Genomic DNA, 22,970 nt, shown 5'->3' on the forward strand with positions numbered 1-22,970 from the left:
AAGACCACAGATAGAAAATATTCGGCCGTTATATCCTAAAAAATAGACTTCGCTAAATTAATTTTTATCGAACAGGGTTCAAGTGCTCCTTAGGAAAAATCTAGGCCAGCAACACACCCGCAACATTCAACAATAACTGAAAAAAGAAGTGGAATAGTTGAACAACAGATTTGAACTTATTTAGTGTGCAATAAAATTTTCTACATTCTGCACTAACTATAGTTTTTATTGTACATTAATTTTAAAGTACAGTACATTAATTTTAACGTATAGCACATTAAATTTAATATATAGAATACAATTGTATTTATTGATACAATTAAACATTGTACTTAGGTACATTAAAATCCAAACAGCGATACCTCGTTTATATATAAACACGTGCTCAACCTTTTCTATAGCTACATCGTCAGTATTGAACAGAAAAGTTGTACAATGAAAATTTTACTGTTACGCATATTTTTGCTGTACGTGCTGTTTTGCTTAAGCGAAATAGAATCAGTTGATATAATTGGAGGAAAATCCGATGATGGTAAGAATCGATATTTGTACTACCAAAAGTAGGTAAGGAAAAAATTGTATTTCAATAAATTGCCACTTTTGTTATATTCAGTCCCTAAAAGATACGTAGTTTATTATTTATTAATTCAATTATGTTAAGCAGTAATAGTTTTAGAACTATAGTTGCAGATTTAGATAGATGGTAGCTTTAGTAACAAAATTGTTATTCTTATTTATATTAGATGTGTGTCTAAAGTGTCTTGTTAATATTCGCTCACCAGTGATGAAAATAGTCAATAACGACTTCAATCATGCTTTCGTAAAGAAAATCATCAAAAAGTTTGATGCCCTCTATAACAGCTATTAGATTTGATACGTAACTTTGTTTAGCTAAAACTGACCTTGTATTAAAATAAATCTATCCTGAAAGTATAAATAGTTTTACGCACACAGACTATGTTAACATAACTTATTTTCGGTTAGGCCCTCCTGGCGTGTGTTACCTCAAAAAAATAAAGTTAGAGATTCCGGACAAAGGATACGTTTATAAGGGATGCAATTTATATACATGCCAGTATCCAGATTATGTAAAGTATGGGTAAGTACTTACATATATTATTCGTTTGGCCCATGGAACACGGAACAGTAAAGGGACGTAGTGGAAAGTGCGGTTATAGACGAGGAGGGTGAAGTCATTCAGGGGAAGGAGAATGGGTGGTGTTCAGACACTTGTGCCTTGAGTTTATTGGTTGCACCCATGCGCCTCTCCGTTATTTAGTTACGATGAACTTAAATACTCATTAATATATTGAAATCCATTCCGAAATAATTTTTCACGAATTTAGGCGAAGAATTCCAGATCTTCTGTATGGTCTCCTCCATTTTGGTTTATACCTTGTGCCTATATTATTCCGTAGCCCATGGATTTCGTTCTTCACTTCCACATTCCACGNAACATTGTACTTAGATACATTAAAATCCAAACAGCGATACCTCGTTTATATATAAACACGTGCTCAACCTTTTCTACAGCTACATCGTCAGTATTGAACAGAAAAGTTGCACGGAGCGTACAATGAAAATTTTAGTGTTACGCATATTTTATTTATTGATAAAATTAAACATTGTACATAGGTACATTAAAATCCAAACAGCGATACCTCGTTTATATATATACACGTGCTCAATCTTTTCTATAGCTACATCGTCAGCATTGAACAGAAAAGTTGCACGGAGCGTATAATGAAAATTTTACTGTTACGCATATTTTTCTTGTACATACTGTTTTGCTTAAGCGAAATAGAATCAGCTGATATAATTCGAGGAAAATCCGATGATGGTAAGAATTGATATTTTTATCAAAAGTAGGTAAGGAAAAAATTGTATTTCAATAAATTGCCACTTTTGTTATATTCAGTCACTAAAAGATACGTAATTTATTATTTATTAATTCAGTTATGTTAAGCAATAATTGTTTTAGAATTATAGTTGCAGATTTAGATAGATAATAGCTTTACTAACAAAATTGTTATTCTTATTTATATTAGATGTGTGTCTAAAGAGTCTTCTTAATATTCGCTCACCAGTGATCAAAATAGTCAATAAAGACTTCAATCATGCTTTCGTAAAGAAAATCATCAAAAAGTTTCATGTCTTCTATAACAGTTATTAGCTTTGATACATAACTTGGTTTAGCTAAAACTGGTCTTGTATTAAACTAAATCTATCCTGAAAGTTTGGTTAAGAAATATTAGTCAACGCACGATCACTTCTTTCATATATGACAACTATACTTCGTTTACTTTCTGTAGCGATGTGGCGGCAAGGAGCGTATAATCCCTATAGTACTGCACGAAGAAATTGACCATTCATCCACTACAATTGCATTGCTCAAATGTGCTGTTATTGGTATTATTAACTACTGAAAACATCAACAAGATGTTTATTTATATAAGACATATTAAAGACTTTAACGCTTGTTTTCAACTCGCACAACTATTCATGGTGGAACAAAACTTTTGGCAGGTATTGTATGAAAAAGTATGTTTAATAAACAAGAGTCGAGAATATAACGAGCTTTTTTCTCCCTTTCTACGATTTTGCCAGCGCGCATCCAAGACATTGGAAGGGGCTCATCGCTAAAGAAAGTAAATGAAGTATACCCAAAAGTTATACGCACACAGACTATGTTAACGTAACTTATTTTTGATTAGGCCCTCCTGGCGTGTGTCACATCAAAAATATAAACTTAGAGATTCCGAACGAAGGATTGGTAACCAAAGGATGCCGTTTATATACATGCAAGTATCCAGAATATGTAAACTATGGGTACGTACTTACATATATTATTCGTTTGGCCCATGGAACACGGAACAGTAAAGGGACGTAGTAAAAAGTGCGATTATAGACGAGGAGAGTGAAGTCATTCAGGGGAAGGAGAATGGGTGGTGTTCAGACACTTGTGCCTTGAGTTTATTGGTTGCACCCATGCGCCTCTCCGTTGTTTAGCTACGATCAACTAAAATACTCATTAATATATTACAATCCATTCCAAAAATAACCAAAGAGAACAATTTGTCACGAATTTAGGCGAAGGATTCCAGATCTTCTGTATGGTCTCCTCCATTTTGGTTTATACCTTGTGCCTATATTATTCCGTAGTCCATGGATTTCGTTCTTCACTTCCACGTTCCACGTAATGAAAACAGAAAAGGATTTGACCGTGTCAATACTTAGTGACATGTCGATCTTTTTGTGATATAAGTACGAATTCATACAATTATTTTTGCCATTTTCTTTTAATTTAAGATGTCCTTCTATTATAATCAAAGGACCAAATGGAGAAAAATGTAAATCGGCAAAGGACTTGTCAAAACCCTATCCAGGCTGCTGCAAAAGCAACAAGTGTGCATAATCAAATAAATTTCTTTACCATAAATTTGAAATGTACTGGATATGTCAATGTATTACTAATTCTGTAATATTTATCTTGAATATACCTTTAAATTAAATTCTGTTTCTTAAATTAATAAATAAATGTATATTCGCTAGGTACCTACTTCCATAATTTCCTTCTTTTTTAGATGGATTAGTAGGAAAAAGAAAATACAAGAATGGTATTTGAAAAAAGGAAGGAACATCACAGGAAACTACAACCAATTGGAAAGGAAAACTAGAGACAAAAAACCAAAAATTACAAAAACTTTGGTGAAATAAAATAAAATAGATAGATAGAGTTGTTAAGTATATTTTTGGTGGTAACAAGGGGTAATTCAGGCAGATGGGCAAAGGTAATTAGGGTAGTAACGTATTGGGAAGACCTGTGCTTGTGATTCTGAGAATAAATTTCGTAATGGGTAAATTCCATATCATTCTCCTACTCATTTTAATGTTTTCTCACCCTTAGTCTCTTCTAACCACGAAATCTTCTTCGTTCGCATGTACCACCACATTTCAAACGATTCTAACCTCTTCTTTTCAGTTATACCTACCATCCATATCCATGCTCCAAACATAAGCATACCTTTAACACTATTTTTTTAATTAACTGTTCGCGAGTGAAGTGAAGTGTAGAACTGACTTCTTTTTGCTAATGGCTGTTCGACTTTGTGTTATTCTTTGTTTTATATCATTGTCGCTCCTTCCATGTTGTACTATCTGACTTTCTAGATATGAAAAATCAACGTATGTAAGTTGTATATCACTCTTCTATCTCTGTATCTCATCCCTACATTTTGCAATATTTTTCTATCGCTTTCCGTCTTATTAAGTAGGGACATCACTGGTTCTAAACTCAAATTGGTCTTCTAATAATTCTTTCGCCTTTTTATTCTATCTTTCTCGTATGTGCGCCTTCAATTTTTGGCATGGCTACTACCATGTTCTGTTTGTACAACTCTGGGATTCAGATATGTTGCTAAATAACTTAAACATACGGTCCTTGACTTTTGGCCTACATATTTTAAGATTCCTGTCAGTAACCTTTTCTATAGCTAGTGCCTTTTTATTCTTTTATGTTTTTGAATGCTATCTATAAGTAAAACTCATCCGTCATTACAGTATATCCTAATTCATCTCTATATCTACACTGTCTTTGTTCTATAATACATCTCCTAATCTGCGTATAGATTCTCTAAATGTATATCCTAATTCATCTCTATATCTACACTGTCTTTGTTCTATAATACATCTCCTAATCTGCGTATAGATTCTCTAAATATTCTTTCCACTTATCCGCCTTTTTCTTCATTTTCTATCAAAATGTGGATGTGTATATATAGAATTTATGTGTAACTGGATTCAACTTCTGTACTTCAGAGAGTCTCCTTGGATCGTCTGTTATTTCTTGTTTGTGGTAAAACGGGAAAGCGCGTTATAAATTATGTTCAAAAACAATCAATAATTTCATGAATGTTTAGTTTCAGACACAGTGTACAATAAAATTGATTTCATTGTCACTTAAAGTCATTTTACGGTATCCCACGCGTTGACATAAAAGTATAAAAACCACTATCGATGTCCATATGTAATATTTGAGTTAAAAGCTGGTCGCTTCGTATTGTATTATAAATTGTTATTTACAATACAAATATTTAACTTCTTCCATACATATTCTTCTATTTTCATCATCATTACATCATACCAAATCACCTTGTACGCCACCACGTTTATTTATAGTTCATATTTTGTATATAAACAGANGAACACAACGACGAGAGGCATTTTGTTAAGAAATAAACAAGAAAATTTACAACTAAAACACACAATCTGACCTAAAACATTTTCACTTCTTTCACATAATAGTTCTGCAATTAAAAACTGCATCCAAAGGTATTAATCACTATAACACACTATAATCATCCTTATTGCACATTTACTGCACGATATTTCCGCTAAAATTAAAATATTATAGAACAACAAAAAAACACAACAACTAATGTATTAGTTCTAACTCTCATTAACCGGGAAATCCTGGGACTCCCACAGTGCATGGCTTGTAAGTAGAGACGGCTGTGGTAAAACTCATCCGTCATTACGGTATATCCTAATTCATCTCTATATCTACACTGTCTTTGTTCTATAATACATCTCCTAATCTGCGTATAGATTCTCTAAATATTCTTTCCACTTATCCGCCTTTTTCTTCATTTTCTATCAAAATGTGGATGTGTATATATAGAATTTATGTGTAACTGGATTCAACTTCTGTACTTCAGAGAGTCTCCTTGGATCGTCTGTTATTTCTTGTTTGTGGTAAAACGGGAAAGCGCGTTATAAATTATGTTCAAAAACAATCAATAATTTCATGAATGTTTAGTTTCAGACACAGTGTACAATAAAATTGATTTCATTGTCACTTAAAGTCATTTTACGGTATCCCACGCGTTGACATAAAAGTATAAAAACCACTATCGATGTCCATATGTAATATTTGAGTTAAAAGCTGGTCGCTTCGTATTGTATTATAAATTGTTATTTACAATACAAATATTTAACTTCTTCCATACATATTCTTCTATTTTCATCATCATTACATCATACCAAATCACCTTGTACGCCACCACGTTTATTTATAGTTCATATTTTGTATATAAACAGAACAGAAGTGTCCACGTTATCCAGAATATACTTCGTATTTAACAGAAAAGTTACACGCAGTACAAAATGAAATTTTTAGTGTTATCCTTACTATTGTTGTACACCACGTTTTACACTGAAGCAGCTCTTGCAAGAGGAAGATCTGGTGCAGGTAAGATCAATTTATGTACATATAACCCAAATAATGTAAGTCATAGTTCATTTAATAAATAAATAGATAGAATCATTGACAATAGAGATAGCTTGGTCACTCCAGTAAAAAATACAAACTAACCGGTAAAAATTGGTAGTCCTTTGCTATAGTGACAAAAATTTCTAAATTCTTGGAATTTTTGCCGTTAAGAAGCAAATCAGTTAAAAAAATATTGTTTTATTTAACTTAAAGAACCTATTTCTCTCATTATTTTCTAAAAATTTTATCTGCTGCATGAGTCGTCATTATCAGGTGCGTACTTAGGGCGGTAAGCTACTATTTCCAGAAACAGAAATGAAGTCACATACGAGAGTGATCCGATAAGTACTTAGCCTCGCCGCCTGATTGCGCCAGTATCCTAAGAGCAATTTATTATCGTGTAGTACATTCTCCTAGGCGGCTACTGTCAAAATTTCAGCCGGATCGGACTCGTAGTTTTGTTTTGACCGCGTGTGGAAGCGAGAGTGTCCGCCAATTTTAGAAAAGGAAAATCGCCCAGCGAAATGAAAGAGCGTTTGGATGTTGTGTACGGTGACTCTTCTCCTTCGACAGCAACTCCTAACCCTCCTTAACCCTCCTTTTTTATTGTACCGTGGTCGGATGTAAACAATGACTACCATTTTAAGATGTGATGATGTTCTGATTAAAGGATCAGGTGGAGGACCATGCAAAACACGAGTGGACATGTCATAACCATATCCAAACTAGTGCGTAAGCATGAAGTGTTTATAAGCTGAGAACGTGATATAATAAATTTGTATTGTAATATACTTTAGGCTTGATGGTGATTCAATTCACTTTGCAAAAATAAATGAAACGAAATGCAAACGTGACAAATTTAATTAACAATAACTGTTGGGGCGCAATTCATGATGCGTCTTTTGAACAACGAAAACATTTGTGTATTTCGCAGTGTTAAGTTTACAAGAACATGTCTGCAACAAAAGAACGTTATCATTATAATATTTAGGTTTTTCCTCTGCTGGTAACGTCCCTTCGCGTTAGTCACAAGATGGGTCGATGGTCTTCCCATCCACAAACAATATTGTGATTTTAGTCACGTAGTCACTAACCATAGCCTAAGATCAAAAACACCCCACTAACGTACCTCCACCCCCTATATTTTCTTGTTATATTTAAGCATCTAATCTCATTAAGTTTTCATGTTTTCAACCATTAAGTTCATCGAATCAGTTCATGAGTAGTTTATTCATTGTAGTTATTTAGTAAGTGGATTTTTTTTCGGTGTTAGTTTAAGTGTATGTTGATTATTAAAAATCTAAAAATCACATAAGTCATTTATTGTTCGTACTATTCCAAGTACAAGACCACAGATAGAAAATATTCGGCCGTTATATCCTAAAAAATAGACTTCGCTAAATTAATTTTTATCGAAGAGGGTTCAATTGTTCCTTAGGAAAAATCTAGGCCAGCAACACAACTGCAACATTCAACAATAACTGAAAAAAGAAGTGGAATAGTTGAACAACAGATTTGAACTTATTTAGTGTGTAATAAAATTTTCTACATTCTGCACTAACTATAGTTTTTATTGTACATTAATTTTAAAGTACAGTACATTAATTTTAACGTATAGCACATTAAATTTAATATATAGAATACAATTGTATTTATTGACAAAATTAAACATTGTACTTAGGTACATTAAAATCCAAACAGCGATACCTCGTTTATATATAAACACGTGCTCAACCTTTTCTATAGCTACATCGTCAGTATTGAACAGAAAAGTTGTACAATGAAAATTTTACTGTTACGCATATTTTTGCTGTACGTGCTGTTTTGCTTAAGCGAAATAGAATCAGTTGATATAATTGGAGGAAAATCCGATGATGGTAAGAATCGATATTTGTACTACCAAAAGTAGGTAAGGAAAAAATTGTATTTCAATAAATTGCCACTTTTGTTATATTCAGTCCCTAAAAGATACGTAGTTTATTATTTATTAATTCAATTATGTTAAGCAGTAATAGTTTTAGAACTATAGTTGCAGATTTAGATAGATGGTAGCTTTAGTAACAAAATTGTTATTCTTATTTATATTAGATGTGTGTCTAAAGTGTCTTGTTAATATTCGCTCACCAGTGATGAAAATAGTCAATAACGACTTCAATCATGCTTTCGTAAAGAAAATCATCAAAAAGTTTGATGCCCTCTATAACAGCTATTAGATTTGATACGTAACTTTGTTTAGCTAAAACTGACCTTGTATTAAAATAAATCTATCCTGAAAGTATAAATAGTTTTACGCACACAGACTATGTTAACATAACTTATTTTCGGTTAGGCCCTCCTGGCGTGTGTTACCTCAAAAAAATAAAGTTAGAGATTCCGGACAAAGGATACGTTTATAAGGGATGCAATTTATATACATGCCAGTATCCAGATTATGTAAAGTATGGGTAAGTACTTACATATATTATTCGTTTGGCCCATGGAACACGGAACAGTAAAGGGACGTAGTAAAAAGTGCGATTATAGACGAGGAGAGTGAAGTCATTCAGGGGAAGGAGAATGGGTGGTGTTCAGACACTTGTGCCTTTGGTTTATTGGCTGCACCCATGCGCCTCTCCGTTGTTTAGTTACGATCAACTAAAATACTCATTAATATATTGAAATCCATTCCAAAAACAACCAAAGAGAACAATTTGTCAGTTCTACTCATAATTTTTCACGAATTTAGGCGAAGAATTCCAGATCTTCTGTATGGTCTCCTCCATTTTGGTTTATACCTTGTGCCTATATTATTCCGTAGCCCATGGATTTCGTTCTTCACTTCCACATTCCACGTAATGAAAACATAAAAAGATTTGACCGTGTCAATACATAGTGACATGTCAGTCTTTTTGTGATACATGAATTAATACAATTATTTTTGCCATTTTCTTTTAATTTAAGATGTCCTTCTATTAAAATCAAAGGACCAAATGGAAAACTGTGTACACCGGCAAAGGACTTGACAAAACCCTATCCAGACTGCTGCAATAGCGGCAAGTGTGCATAATCAAATAAATTTCTTTACCATAAATTTGAAATGTACTGAATATGTCAATGTATTACTAATTCTGTAATATTTATCTTGAATATACCTTTAATTTAAATTCTGTTTCTTAAATTAATAAATAAATGTATATTCGCTAGGTACCTACTTCCATAATTTCCTTCTTTTTTAGATGGATTAGTAGGAAAAAGAAAATACATCAATGGTATTTAAAAAAAGGAAGGAACATAACAGGAAACTACAACCAATTGGAAAGGAAAACTAGAGACAAAAAACCAAAAATTACAAAAACGTTGGTGAAATAAAATAAAATAGATAGATAGACTTGTTAACTATATTTTTGGTGGTAACAAGGGGTAATTCATGTAGATGGGCAAAAGTAATGAGGGTAGTGACGTATTGGGAAGACCTGTGCTTGTGATTCTGAGAATAAATTTCGTTGTGGGTAAATTCCATATCATTCTCCTACTCATTTTAATGTTTTCTCACTCTTAGTCTCTTCTAACCACGAAATCTTCTTCGTTCGCATGTACCACCACATTTCAAACGATTCTAACCTCTTCTTTTCAGTTATACCTACCATCCATATCCATGCTCCAAACATAAGCATACCTTTAACACTATTTTTTTAATTAACTGTTCGCGAGTGAAGTGAAGTGTAGAACTGACTTCTTTTTGCTAATGGCTGTTCGACTTTGCGTTATTCTTTGTTTTATATCATTGTCGCTCCTTCCATGTTGTACTATCTGACTTTCTAGATATCAAAAATCAACGTATGTAAGTTGTATATCACTCTTCTATCTCTGTATCTCATCCCTACATTTTGCAGTATTTTTCTATCGCTTTCCGTCTTATTAAGTAGGGACATCACTGGTTCTAAACTCAAATTGGTCTTCTAATAATTCTTTCGCCTTTGTTATTCTATCTTTCTCGTATGTGCGCCTTCAATTTTTGGCATGGCTACTACTATGTTCTGTTTGTACAACTCTGGGATTCAGATATGTTGCTAAATAACTTAAACATACGGTCCTTAACTTTTGGCCTACATATTTTAAGATTGCTGTCAGTACCCTTTCCTATAGCTGGTGCCTTTTAATTCTTTTAAGTTTTTTAATGCTATCTATAAGTAAAACCACAGCCGTCTCTAATACAAGCCATGCTGAGAAATTTGGCAATAGCGCATTGCTTGGATGCGAGAGTCCTATTCTGCGAGTCTTAGTTGTTATTACTACACGTAGTTACACATGATTTTTAGACACCTATTACGATAAAAATTAATTAAATTATTAAATAACTCACTAAATAACATCACTGATAGTATGTGACATTATTTAAAATACACTTCAACACGTAGGTGTTAAGAATAAAATAGAAAAGACAAAAGATTAGGTGTAAACATTGTTAGGTACCTACATGAATTTCATCTCGATAATTGTAATTTTATTAAAGCAAATTTCCACACCACAATTGAAGTATTGCCAAGGCGCGTTAGCTTTTTTTGGGGTTCACCAATAGCCCTGCCATCCCATTAGAAAAAACTAATTACAATTTCTAATTTACGGATTTTTGCTGTCTTACAGTTAGCTGAATTTGAATTGGAGTGGCGGGACTCTTGCTTTCTATAATTTATAATTTTAACGTAATCATTAAGCAAAACATTAGCAAAAGAAGATAAAATTTGGAAGAATATATCTTTATAGTGTTTTCCAAAACTAAATATTTTTGAAAATAGTTAATTTTCCTAAAATTGATTTTTGGAGTTCAGCCCGTAAATATTGTGTCTGCAGATATTCGTTATTACTTATTTCTTCAAGAATAGCATAAAAGTGAAAAAAAACTATACTAATATTATCAGTAGGAACAGAAAGTCCTCCCCTTTGTAAATAATCAAAATAAATATCTCCAACGCAAGAGCCTTTATTGTTTATTATGAGCGAAACACAATTGTTGCAAGTTATCTTTTTACGAGCAGAATGAACTGCATATCCTGAAATGCAAATTTTTAAGGAGTCATCTAAATCACAATTCATTAAAAAATCGGAATTTAAAATTTCAATAAACTGACTTATGTTTAAGGGAGACTCTTCAACAATTTAAATTCCTGTTTCATTATTCTCTGGTAATTTAGGATATGTTAAAAGCACACTCAAAACATTACCGGCAGTGGATAATTTTTTTTTACTGTTTTTATAATGTCACTTTCGTTAAAGTGATGTATGTAAACTCCAGAATATTTTCATGGAGTCCAATCTTTGCGAGGTATAGTACTTATGCATTTTTTTCGCATTTCATCATTTTTTTGGGAATAAAAATATAGACATACTTGTACTTACATTTTAAAGATGATTTATAATTTGAATTGCAACTGGGAACACAACGACGAGAGGCATTTTGTTAAGAAATAAACAAGAAAATTTACAACTAAAACACACAATCTGACCTAAAACATTTTCACTTCTTTCACATAATAGTTCTGCAATTAAAAACTGCATCCAAAGGTATTAATCACTATAACACACTATAATCATCCTTATTGCACATTTACTGCACGATATTTCCGCTAAAATTAAAATATTATAGAACAACAAAAAAACACAACAACTAATGTATTAGTTCTAACTCTCATTAACCGGGAAATCCTGGGACTCCCACAGTGCATGGCTTGTAAGTAGAGACGGCTGTGGTAAAACTCATCCGTCATTACGGTATATCCTAATTCATCTCTATATCTACACTGTCTTTGTTCTATAATACATCTCCTAATCTGCGTATAGATTCTCTAAATATTCTTTCCACTTATCCGCCTTTTTCTTCATTTTCTATCAAAATGTGGATGTGTATATATAGAATTTATGTGTAACTGGATTCAACTTCTGTACTTCAGAGAGTCTCCTTGGATCGTCTGTTATTTCTTGTTTGTGGTAAAACGGGAAAGCGCGTTATAAATTATGTTCAAAAACAATCAATAATTTCATGAATGTTTAGTTTCAGACACAGTGTACAATAAAATTGATTTCATTGTCACTTAAAGTCATTTTACGGTATCCCACGCGTTGACATAAAAGTATAAAAACCACTATCGATGTCCATATGTAATATTTGAGTTAAAAGCTGGTCGCTTCGTATTGTATTATAAATTGTTATTTACAATACAAATATTTAACTTCTTCCATACATATTCTTCTATTTTCATCATCATTACATCATACCAAATCACCTTGTACGCCACCACGTTTATTTATAGTTCATATTTTGTATATAAACAGAACAGAAGTGTCCACGTTATCCAGAATATACTTCGTATTTAACAGAAAAGTTACACGCAGTACAAAATGAAATTTTTAGTGTTATCCTTACTATTGTTGTACACCACGTTTTACACTGAAGCAGCTCTTGCAAGAGGAAGATCTGGTGCAGGTAAGATCAATTTATGTACATATAACCCAAATAAAGTCATAGTTCATTTAATACATAAATAGATAGAATTATTGACAATAGAGATAGCTGGGTCACTCCAGTAAAAAATACAAACTAACCGGTAAAAATTGGTACTCCTTTGCTATAGTGACAAAAATTTCTAAATTCTTACAATCTTTGACGTTAAGAAGCAAATCAGTTAAAAAAATATTGTTTTATTTAACTTAAAGAACCTATTTCTCTCATTATTTTCTAAAATTTTTATCTGCTGCATGAGTCGTCATAATCAGGTGCGTACTTAGGGCGGTAAGCCAGTCACATATACTACATTGAAGTGAGTCTCTCTAAAATGTTCATAAAATTTTGATGATCGACCTAAGTACGAACATTGCATGTGCCAACAATGTCTGTTCCCTATTTATAATCACAACAGAATGATTATAATGTTTACATTCATTACTAATTGTATACTTAATAATGCAAATATTGTGAAATTTTCAAATTTATTTGTGTTTTAGGTCCTCCTGGGGTATGTTTCATCGAAAGCGAAAATATACTGATTCCAAACAATGGAAGTATTGTCAAAGAATGCATCAAGTATGATTGCAGTTATCCGGACTATATAATTAGCTCGTAAGTAAATATAATTATTATGTATACGAGTTCTTCCCCCCCCCCCCCTATCAGTCACCCTGAGCTCGAAACTGTTAGCACCATTGCTTGGAGTGGTTGAAATTCACTTTTATGAACAATTTGTGTTAAAAATTGTCTGAAAAATTAAATTTAAAGAAATTGTTTGTAAATAGGTAAGCAACACATCATACACTTCAGCATAAGAAATTGCTGATACCAACTACGTAATACTACTTTGCGCTGTATTGACAGCATTTATAATTTCGTTTATATATATTCTATTCTGTTCTCAATTTCTTACCCTTAGTATGGATATGAATAAGCAAAGAGTCTATGCAGTTAAGGGTTGAAGGGCTTAGAAGATGTAGTCACTGTTAAATATTAACAATGTAAACATACAGTTAAAACCCGTTTTTAGATAGAACGCGTCTTCCCTAGTTAGAACTAGTTTTTACTAAATGCCTTTGTAAAACTAGAAATACCGAGTGAAAGCTAGAATTTACCACTGATAAGTCGGAACAGGTTTAACTGACTCGCTTCGGAAAAACGCGTTTTGTCTAGTAACAACTAGTTTTAACTGATATTAAATCAGTTAATTGTAGTTTCTGCAAAAGGTATTTAGTAAAAACTAGCTCTAACTAGGAAAAACGCGTTTTATTTAAAAACTGGTTTCAACTGTAACATATATAAGTGCAACGCTTAGATTCTTGCTTAGCATTCGGGAGGACGCCGCGCCGGTTCGATCCCGGGTCCGTCTGCCTTGGTCCAAGTTTTTCTGTGGTTTCCTTGGATCACTTAGGCAAATGCTGAGGCAGTAATATTCCACAGATAATATTTCATTCTCTTCTGTCTTCATTGCGTCCGTCTCATCTTTTTCACCCGAACCACCACCCACCCATTCCGACGATTCCTGAAAGCAGGCTGAAGAGGGCCTTCCGCCCTACATTCCGGCGTAGTCCGGAGGGACTGCCCGCCCACCAGCATTACTGGCTGGTGGGAATGAAACACTCAAAAAAGTTTAAAAGTTTAACAAGACTCTTTGCGTTCTGTTAATGATAGAAATGATGAGGATACCGTGGAGGGACAAGTTAAAAGTGAGGCGATATTAGAAATAATAAAAAAAGAGAATTCACTACGGAAGTCAATACGAAAGGCGAGATAGTTGGACACCATCTCAGTCATGAAGGGCTAATTAGGATCATATTAGAACAAGAAACTGGAATTAGACGAGTAGAGATAAATCTAGATTACAGTAATTGTTCCTTATTCACGGTTTCCTTATTCACGTTTTCATTATTCGCGGGTGAAAAAAATGCAACCCAGTTCCTGTATTCGCAGCTAAAAATTTCATTATTCGCGAATGCAATCGGTAAACAGAAAAGGATTCGGTGTCATTTATTAAGGGGATTGACCGCAATAGACCGCTCGTGCCCAGTGTAAATTTTTGCAGAAACATGGGTTTCTATTCTAAACATTGTGATTTAAAGCTGCGAGATAAATATCTGATTTTTTGTATGGTAACAGACAAAGGTTCACACTAACTCGGTACGTATTTCGTTTTCAATAATATGATCATAAGAAGCTTTTACAAGTGCTTAAAGTTGGTGCTTCTTGTAGGACACGTATTTTCAATAGAAATTAGAGAGTTAAAAAACGACCTTCGACAGGTTTTAGAAAAAAGTTTTATCTATCTTACTACAAAATTTCAAACCTCTGTTCCAAACATTAAACTCATGATATCTAGAACCGATAAGCATGTTTTTACTTTACGGCGCGTGTAGTATCTACTGTTGGTACGTGCCGAGATAGCTTTTATAAAAGATGTAACCGAGTGGACTAATTCAAAATTCAAAACAAGAAAAAATCACTAAATTTTTTAAACCCTTATCTAAAGGTGATTATAACGATTAATTTTAATTGCGAGTTTCTCAATAAATTGATTTTATGCTGATACATATTGGTTTTATTTTGGAACCTTAGAACGTATCCCCTATGATTCCATACCGATATGGAATGTTTTAGTTTTAGGGAAATGCAGAGATTAACTCAGGATATGAAAAAATAGAGGTGCGTGTCCAACCAATCTTAGGACTGACGACCTTATGATGATGACAAAATCAAAATTAAAGACGTTACACGTAAATTCATGAGTTCACTAAGTATAGATAACGCTACAGTAAACGATATGACGTCGTCATTGTATGTACATTAGAGATAATGTCATAAGCTTGATATATCGGCACAGAAGACAGGTTACATTTCAATTCGTTATTCTCTTTGGTAACGTCTAAGCATTTCCAGCATTTTGCTCTACAAATAACACATAGTGGCAGCTCAGGCGCAACATAAGAAGTTTTGCTTCCACTCCCGTTAATCAGAATTTAAAAAGATCTGATCATGTGAAAACAAAAAAGTATTAACAATTGAAACTATTTGTGACACGGAAATTTAGACCAAATAATAAATTTTACCATTTTCTTTTAATTTAAGATGTGGTGTTGCCTTAATTGAAGGGCCCGATGGAAAACCTTGCAGAGCAGCAGTGGACTTGTCAAAACCATATCCAGATTGTTGCGTAAGCAACAACTGCGCCTAAATCACAACAGATATAAGCTTCTTTTTCATAAATTTGTACTTTACAGAATACACTAAGGTATTATTAATTTCTTTGTTTTATTAAGTCTGATTTCTTGTCTCCACATCAATTCCTATTCTCAAGTCTACAAAAAATAAACATATCCTCAACTGAAACATTTTGAATTTTTGTGCGGGTTCGACTCCCGACGAGGGAGTGGCAGCGGCAATAATTTTTTCGAGTGGCCTTCAATAAAAAGAAGTCATTTCTACGCTCGCGAACGTTTAATTGAGAAATTCGAAAAAGGTTGTTGCAGGTGTGTTTGGAGCACGGCGCTGTACGGGTGCCAAACATGGACAGTGGGCTAGAAGGTTAGAAGTATTCGAAATGTAGTATTACAGGCGAATGATGATAATATCGTTGATAGAGAAAGTTAGAAATGAAGCGGTATTAGAAAGAGTAAGAGAAGAGAGGACTCTATGGAACTCAATAAGAAATAGGCGACACAGGTTAGTAGGACACCTTCTCAGACAAAGGTCTAGTCAGAGACATATTAGAGGCAGAAACGGAAGTTAGGAGGGGTGGAGGTAGACCTATACTAGATTACTGTTCGCAAATAGTTAAGGATGTGGGTTGTTCTGGCTTTAGGGAAATGCGAAAATTAGCGCAGGATTGGAAAGTGGTTGTGCATGTCCAATGACCTTATGATGGCTGATGATTAATTTGAAGTTACCTGTGGTAGCTACAGTTAATTTTGAAAAATTCATTTATTGAGATCCTCTACTGCTTTAATACATTCTAGAAGACGTTATAACTAGATGAAGTCCCTCTTTTATAGCAGTATTTACTTGTTGTTGCCACTCCGTCAAATTAATTCACTGATGCATTAGGTTTAACCCTATAAAAAATTCAAAGTGTTTTAATTCCAACACAGTCTTGCTAATATTGTATGCACTTCTTATTTTAAAAACGAATCGACGTTAGCATAAGGAGTAAGCCATTTAAATTGACATTTGCATAGACTGTGACAATAGCTAGACCATATAAATATTCCTCTAACGATTAGAAGGTGGCATAGGAGCATCACCCCCATTAAGTAACACAAACGTCTCCGAAAGCTTCCATTAATCAGTCTGAGACCCCATGAGTCTTAGCACTACGTATCGTACGTACCAATGCCACACTTCAAGTGAGCGCCTAATTGAATTTACAACGTTCGTACTTCAGAAAAGAAGAAAAGAAAAACTGGACGAAGCCCATCATTGACTCACATCGGATCATACGTCCACATATGTACGTATACATGCATCTTTCCGTTCGCGAGGTGGCGGGTGAAATGCAGGAGAACTCAACCGGTAATCCGTGTGCATATGTGCCTGCCTTTGTCGAAGAGAAGCAAGAGCAGCACGTGTCAAAACACGCATCGCGCCATGCACAGACGCCGCGCGGCGCGTTGTGTCCGTCGGGCAGCTGTTAAGGCAGAAGAAAAGACTTGAAAAGACACACGCAAACAAGATATTCAGTTCGAGTTATTAAGTGATTGTATCGTAACGCGCACATATTCATTACGGAACTTGACAATCTTTATGGCGATGTCGTTCCTTCTTGGTTTTAATGACGCTTACGTTTAATGTTGAGACCCCTAGAGAATGCAAATGTCGGCTGTGATTAACTTTGGAAAAAAGATTATGGTCGAGTTGGGAACGGATGGTACCGTTATAAATGTTTTTTAGAAAAGGCAGTTCAATACCGAAATTGTGCACTGACCAAGAAGCAAAAATCTCCATTGCAGAGTTCGCAACAGAAGAGTTATCGTCATGGATGTTGTTATGGTTTAATCAGAGGAATTATCCCACCCATAGGCTAATCTTTAAGAGGTGCCACAGTTCATGGTCATCATCATCATACGATTTCTACTCCAAAGTTTAATTAGACGCACACAATCGCTCTCCTATCCTGAACCACTCCCGGTATTCCCCAAAACCAAGAACATTTTACATGTATAATTATTTTCGAACAGTAATCCAAACTAGATCTTCCTCTGCCTTACATTATCCTTATCTGTCCGTCTAATATATCTAGTCGTTCGTATCTCACAATCTAGGTCTTCCTCTGTCTCTCTCTCTCTATTCCTGCCTGTCTTTCTAATATACCTAGTCCTTCGTATCTCACAAGATATCCTAACATCTTGTCTCTTTTTCGTAATATGTCGAATTCTTGAGACACACATGATTTATTGTCCTCCAAGATTCACGCTGTAACAACTCCAATCGCTAAATTCAAGCCCTCGAGCATCACTAGATTACTTCTAAAAGATCAGAAAGAGGGAAGGTTAAAGAAGCCCTGGTAGAGGATTTAGGGAAAAAGGCCTAAACGGAAGACATTTCGAGGGACTAATTTTTGTATTATCTGAGTCCTTAAAACCCACTATTCAAAGTCGAAACCAAAATCAGTAAACTTTTGATGTAAAATAACGTGATTTATTGAGGTCCATGGTTAAATCGGTGATTTGGTCAAGTCGAACTAACCATATTGGAAATAACTGGCGGAGTTTTAACCTGCCCCTTAACTTTTACTCTGTGATAGGTACCTAATAAATAATAATTTGAAACGTGGATAGAAGTTGGGAATAAATAGAGAAGAAAATGATGTTCTTTTAAAATATTTGGATTTACTACTATGATGTGTTCATTTTCCATTTGATTGCTCATAGTCCAGGATCCCTGGTACATTTTTGCACTTGATTACTATCAAGCACGCAATTTGTAGGACAATGTGACTATTAAATTATATCAATATTAACTAAGCAAAAAAAAAATCAGCTGGTTAGTAATCATTTATCATAACCTCGTTATCGGTAGATGTTGGAAAGAGGGGACTCTTGGATCAAACCATAGATCTTGTAGGACAAATATTTTTTCGAATAATTTAGATAATTATCTTGAGATTAAACAAAAAAAAAACCAATTAGTAATAAATTTTTGAGAATCATCAAACCGACATATTTAATCCTTGCTACCTCTGTTAGCTACCACAATCAAAGTTTCTTACAAAAAGTTGTTGGGCGTCTCATCAAAATGAAGCTACTCACGGAAAATTAGCTTGATAGTAATAAAGTGCAAAAATGTACCAGGGATACTGGACTATCATAGTTGAGTCCTTTTTCTACTATGGAAGGACTCAACTATGAAATGTTAAACGGAAAATTAACACAACATAATAAATCCAACTACCATTTCATTTCTCTCAGTGTACAGTATCTCCAAACCAGATTTCATAGTTCATGTAGAATTTGGTGAAATATTGTTTCATGGAAGAAACACATGGATCCATGTTCAATACCAATCACTTGATACCTATCCGAATGCCTATATAAAGTGCTAAGTATTAATATTTATCAATTCGTTTCACTCAAAATTCAGTTTCTTTTTAACGTCTGCTTTTGTTTTGAAATAATAGTTTCTTTAAGAATCAAAATCTTTTGTTTCGATTTCGAGAAGGGTTTCTTTTGTGCCTATGCGTAAAATAATGTTATGGATGGCACTGTTATAAATCATGATGTAAAAAGGGTACACAAATTGGTCAGGGTTGACAGCAAGAAGAGTTATGATATCTAAAATACTTTATAACAATTATAAGACGCAACGTCAGCATGCAACGCATGTAAGAATGGTAATCTCTTCAGGGAATTGCATTGTTCTGATATTAATTAGCTTACTAAGATATTGAATAAGAAATGTAATGTTAATAATTGTGATTAATTAAAATCAGTTGTTGTTCCACTGTTAACCTGTTAACATCTTGATTTAATTATAATTAACGCACATAGTGTATTATTGTTTTCTTTCAACGGGGCAGCAGCTCATGTTTTTCTTAGCCAGTCGAATTTCAATCTTAAAAATAAAAAGCGTTTTTAAAAAGTAAATTCGGCGGCAGAAAACATTAACTGAAGGCTGTCATAAATTCATGTCTTGTAATGTGCAGGTCCATCGAGGACTCAAAGCGATTCATTTTATTGCCCCATAAATGTAAACTTTCACTCGAATCTAGGTCAGATGGTGAAATCTGGGACTATTGTCTCTACCAGAACCACCCCAATGGTAATGACCAATGAAGCTTGTCATCTATAATATTTAGGAAGGGACTCCTACACTCCACCCCCTTTATTTGCATAAGTTAAGTTTATTTAAGTCTTAGTTTTAAGTTCCTAAGACAGACTCACGATAGAGAGACTCACGAAAGACAGACTAACAAGACACAGACTCACACAGATTGAGACACACAGACTCAAAGACAGACTCAACGAGACTCACGACATACAGACTCAAGAGATTCAGACTCACGAGATTCAAACTCAGATCATGTAAGCGAAAAGACACACAAGATTCAGATTAAGATAATGTAAAGCAAAGGGACTCACAAGACAAAGATTCAGATCATGTAAGCGAAGATGTATATAGTGTAATTAAAGGTGTACAGTAGATGTAAGTTCGATCAATATATAATTCCACAAATTAAACGTCTATGCGTTCTTATCTCAACTAAATGCACTGCTAATTAGTTTTGGTGATGCCGCTTTATTCTGCCCTACTGATAAGTATCAGCAGGATATTGCCGAAAACAAGCGCTTACAAGGCGACGAAACACTGGTCATTAGCGTTTTTTTCATAAACCACTTCATTTCAATTTTCGAAAAAAAAAAAAAACTATAGTTACTGTAATCTCTTCGATTGTATCGGCAACTTTTGCGCAGCAGCAAAAACGAAATAGGCAAATACCGTTGCATACGTTCATTCAACGAATCGTCCAGAGATTTGACACGGTTGCAGTATAACGTGCAGAAAATTACGTTTCGTAAAAAGGCTTTATTGTCTTCGCAACGCGATTATGTGACGCGTTAGATAAGTGGTGTCACAACCGCGATTAAAGAATGCATAAAGCGTCACTTAAAATAGACATGCATTTCTCCTGCGGACTGCAACGTCATATAACGTAATATAAATGATGGTTAAACGGGTGAAAGAACTCACCGTCCGTCGTCTCCTCCGGACTCGCAGCTGAAAAATAAAAGCTCATGATCAGTATTACAATAGAGGCAAAAATAGAAACGAAAAATACAGTTCACAAAAAGGTCTTCGCCGTCGTTTGCTGTTTAAACATTACTAGAATTATTATTTTCCATCAAAACGCCTGAAGGGAATGACATTATGGGATGAACACTTTAAATATAATAACAATTCATACAACTTACAACTTACAAAACCCATTTTTCTGTTATTTTTTTTTTGTTTTAAAGGAAAGCTTTTTTAGGTGGAAAAAGAATTAAAAAACTTTTGTGCGTCGTGCTACCTTACAGAGAGCTACAGACCACAGCTGAACATGCATCAGGAGTACACTGATATAAGTCAGTTACGACTCAGTACCTGCCCAGTCACCATTGAAGATGTCGTCAGCAAACAACGACGAAACGTCTGGAAAAGCAAAATTCCACGGACCACGGCCAAAAAGCCCGGAAGAAAACACAGCATCGATTAAGTCATCAGGATTTACCTTCTACTGGTGTGGTCCACTTTTTTGAAGTAATGCTGTTCTAATTCGGGTTTGAAGGCCGTCGTGTGTTGATTCCTAACGTTTCGCTAGCACGAGTGGTGAGCTTCTTCAAAGGTCCTTCCATCTCTGATGGTGGATGTGAACTCCAACACACGACGGCTTCTAGACCAGAATCGGAACAGCACCACTTCAGCTACTGGCCGCAAAAGCCATTATCAATTTGTCCAATTTTTTCTCTGTTTTCTAAGGATTATGTGTGCAAACGCAGGATAGAGTATAATATTCCCAAATAAGTCTTCATTTCGTCTATATCTCTACCCATTGTCACTCTCCCACTCCTAGTCAAAGAAGCTGGAGGGCACATTCAGCCTAACCTACCACCTTGCAACGCTATAGTCTATGATACTTTAATGCGATTATTACTCTAAGCGAAGAATTTGCACATCATGAATGAATTTCACTTTAATGTCTCAGTTCATTTGAAAGTGGAAGCAGATGGAAATGAGAACATTTAGATTATGTTGATAGATAATGTGGTAGGGTGATTGTTCAACCATAATGGGGGGTTCTTAAAGAGAAACCAGACTAAGACAAGTCCCTAAAAGAGGGCAGCAGCTCTTTCAGTAGTAGAGGGTAGTAGAGATCACGAGGATCGGTATGGCACTCTGATGCACAATACTGCATGTGGAATGCAACGGGAAACCATCATATTATAATCCCGAGTAAAACGTACGTTAAAAATTAAATGATGGCGTCCACTGGGGTAAAGCACTCTGGACGTAAACTAGTCCCCCATTTGGATATCCTAACGGGGACTATCTCGGGGGATGTCAACAATAAGTGCAATAGGGGTAGGTGCAATGTTTCACGAGTCGGAGCGTGGAATGTTAGGACAATGAGACAAGAAGGGAAATTAGAAAATTTAAAAGTAGAGATGAATAGATTAGAATTAGATATAGTAAGTATTAGTGATGTTCGTTGACCTGAAACTGGAGCCATCTGGAGGAGGGGTAGAGGTAGACTTAGATTAGATTACTGTTCGCAGATAGTTAAGAGTATGGGTTGTTCTAGGTTTAGGTAAATGTGAAGATTAGCTCAGGATAGGAACGAGTGGAGGTACGTGTTCAACCAGTCTTAGGACTGACGACCTTATGATGATGATGATGGTGAATGTATGAAAAAACAAACTGGTACTTTTACACTTACTGTTTAAATAAGTTCCAACAATAAATTGTTTTGACCTTCAATGATAACATGCCCCATAGTAGTATCCCTTTAGGACATTCTATGTCTATTATTCGCCTAGGAAAGTTAACTAAATTTAAATATTGCCAATCACATGATCGAACTTCTAAATCTATTACAGAGATAAGCCTGGTTGGCTCCAATACATCAAAGAATTGATTTTTTGAAGTAACTTTACCCACAACAAATAACTTCAAATTACTGAAAAAGAAAATGTTGTTGTTGTCACTCCTTCG

The 22,970-nt window shown here is 34.5% G+C and overlaps 3 protein-coding genes across 5 annotated transcripts in view; all 3 read left to right on the top strand.

Annotated features, from left to right (window-relative positions):
* The window catches only part of LOC112904457, a 19,505-nt gene extending 15,993 nt beyond the window's left edge, over positions 1–3,512 (top strand). Inside the window, exons 2-4 of the mRNA XM_025974551.1 lie at positions 1,701–1,840; positions 2,715–2,829; positions 3,310–3,512. Coding sequence (XP_025830336.1) covers positions 1,744–1,840; positions 2,715–2,829; positions 3,310–3,415 — 318 coding nt within the window. The 5' untranslated portion in view covers positions 1,701–1,743 and the 3' untranslated portion in view covers positions 3,416–3,512. The remainder of the gene's footprint in view (positions 1–1,700; positions 1,841–2,714; positions 2,830–3,309) is intronic.
* Positions 1–9,414, top strand: part of LOC112904456 — a 36,274-nt gene extending 26,860 nt beyond the window's left edge. For 2 of the 3 annotated variants that reach the window (XM_025974550.1, XM_025974548.1), the window contains exon 3: positions 9,212–9,414. In XM_025974550.1, coding sequence (XP_025830335.1) covers positions 9,212–9,317 — 106 coding nt within the window. In that variant the 3' untranslated portion in view covers positions 9,318–9,414. Of the gene's footprint in view, positions 1–7,990; positions 8,149–8,600; positions 8,716–9,211 lie in introns of those variants that run through there. The other variant, XM_025974549.1, reaches the window with a different exon arrangement.
* A 3,005-nt stretch (positions 9,415–12,419) lies between these two features.
* Positions 12,420–16,027, top strand: LOC108742302. The gene is made up of 3 exons (XM_018477468.2): positions 12,420–12,731; positions 13,250–13,364; positions 15,855–16,027. Exons 1-3 carry the CDS (start codon positions 12,647–12,649, stop codon positions 15,958–15,960), a joined length of 306 nt encoding a protein of 101 aa, XP_018332970.1. The 5' UTR covers positions 12,420–12,646; the 3' UTR covers positions 15,961–16,027.
* The last annotated feature ends 6,943 nt before the right edge of the window (positions 16,028–22,970 follow it).

This window comes from Agrilus planipennis, unplaced genomic scaffold, assembly GCF_000699045.2.
Source record: "Agrilus planipennis isolate EAB-ADULT unplaced genomic scaffold, Apla_2.0 scaffold147, whole genome shotgun sequence".
Classification (NCBI taxonomy): Eukaryota; Metazoa; Arthropoda; class Insecta; order Coleoptera; family Buprestidae; genus Agrilus; species Agrilus planipennis.

Bases quoted from the DNA above. Each gene is read 5' to 3' on its own strand.
- LOC108742302 (XM_018477468.2), top strand. From the start codon at position 12,647: ATGAAATTTTTAGTGTTATCCTTACTATTGTTGTACACCACGTTTTAC. The intron at 12,732-13,249 runs GTAAGATCAATT...TTTGTGTTTTAG, and splicing joins AAGAGGAAGATCTGGTGCAG to GTCCTCCTGGGGTATGTTTC. The intron at 13,365-15,854 runs GTAAGTAAATAT...TTTTAATTTAAG, and splicing joins CCGGACTATATAATTAGCTC to ATGTGGTGTTGCCTTAATTG.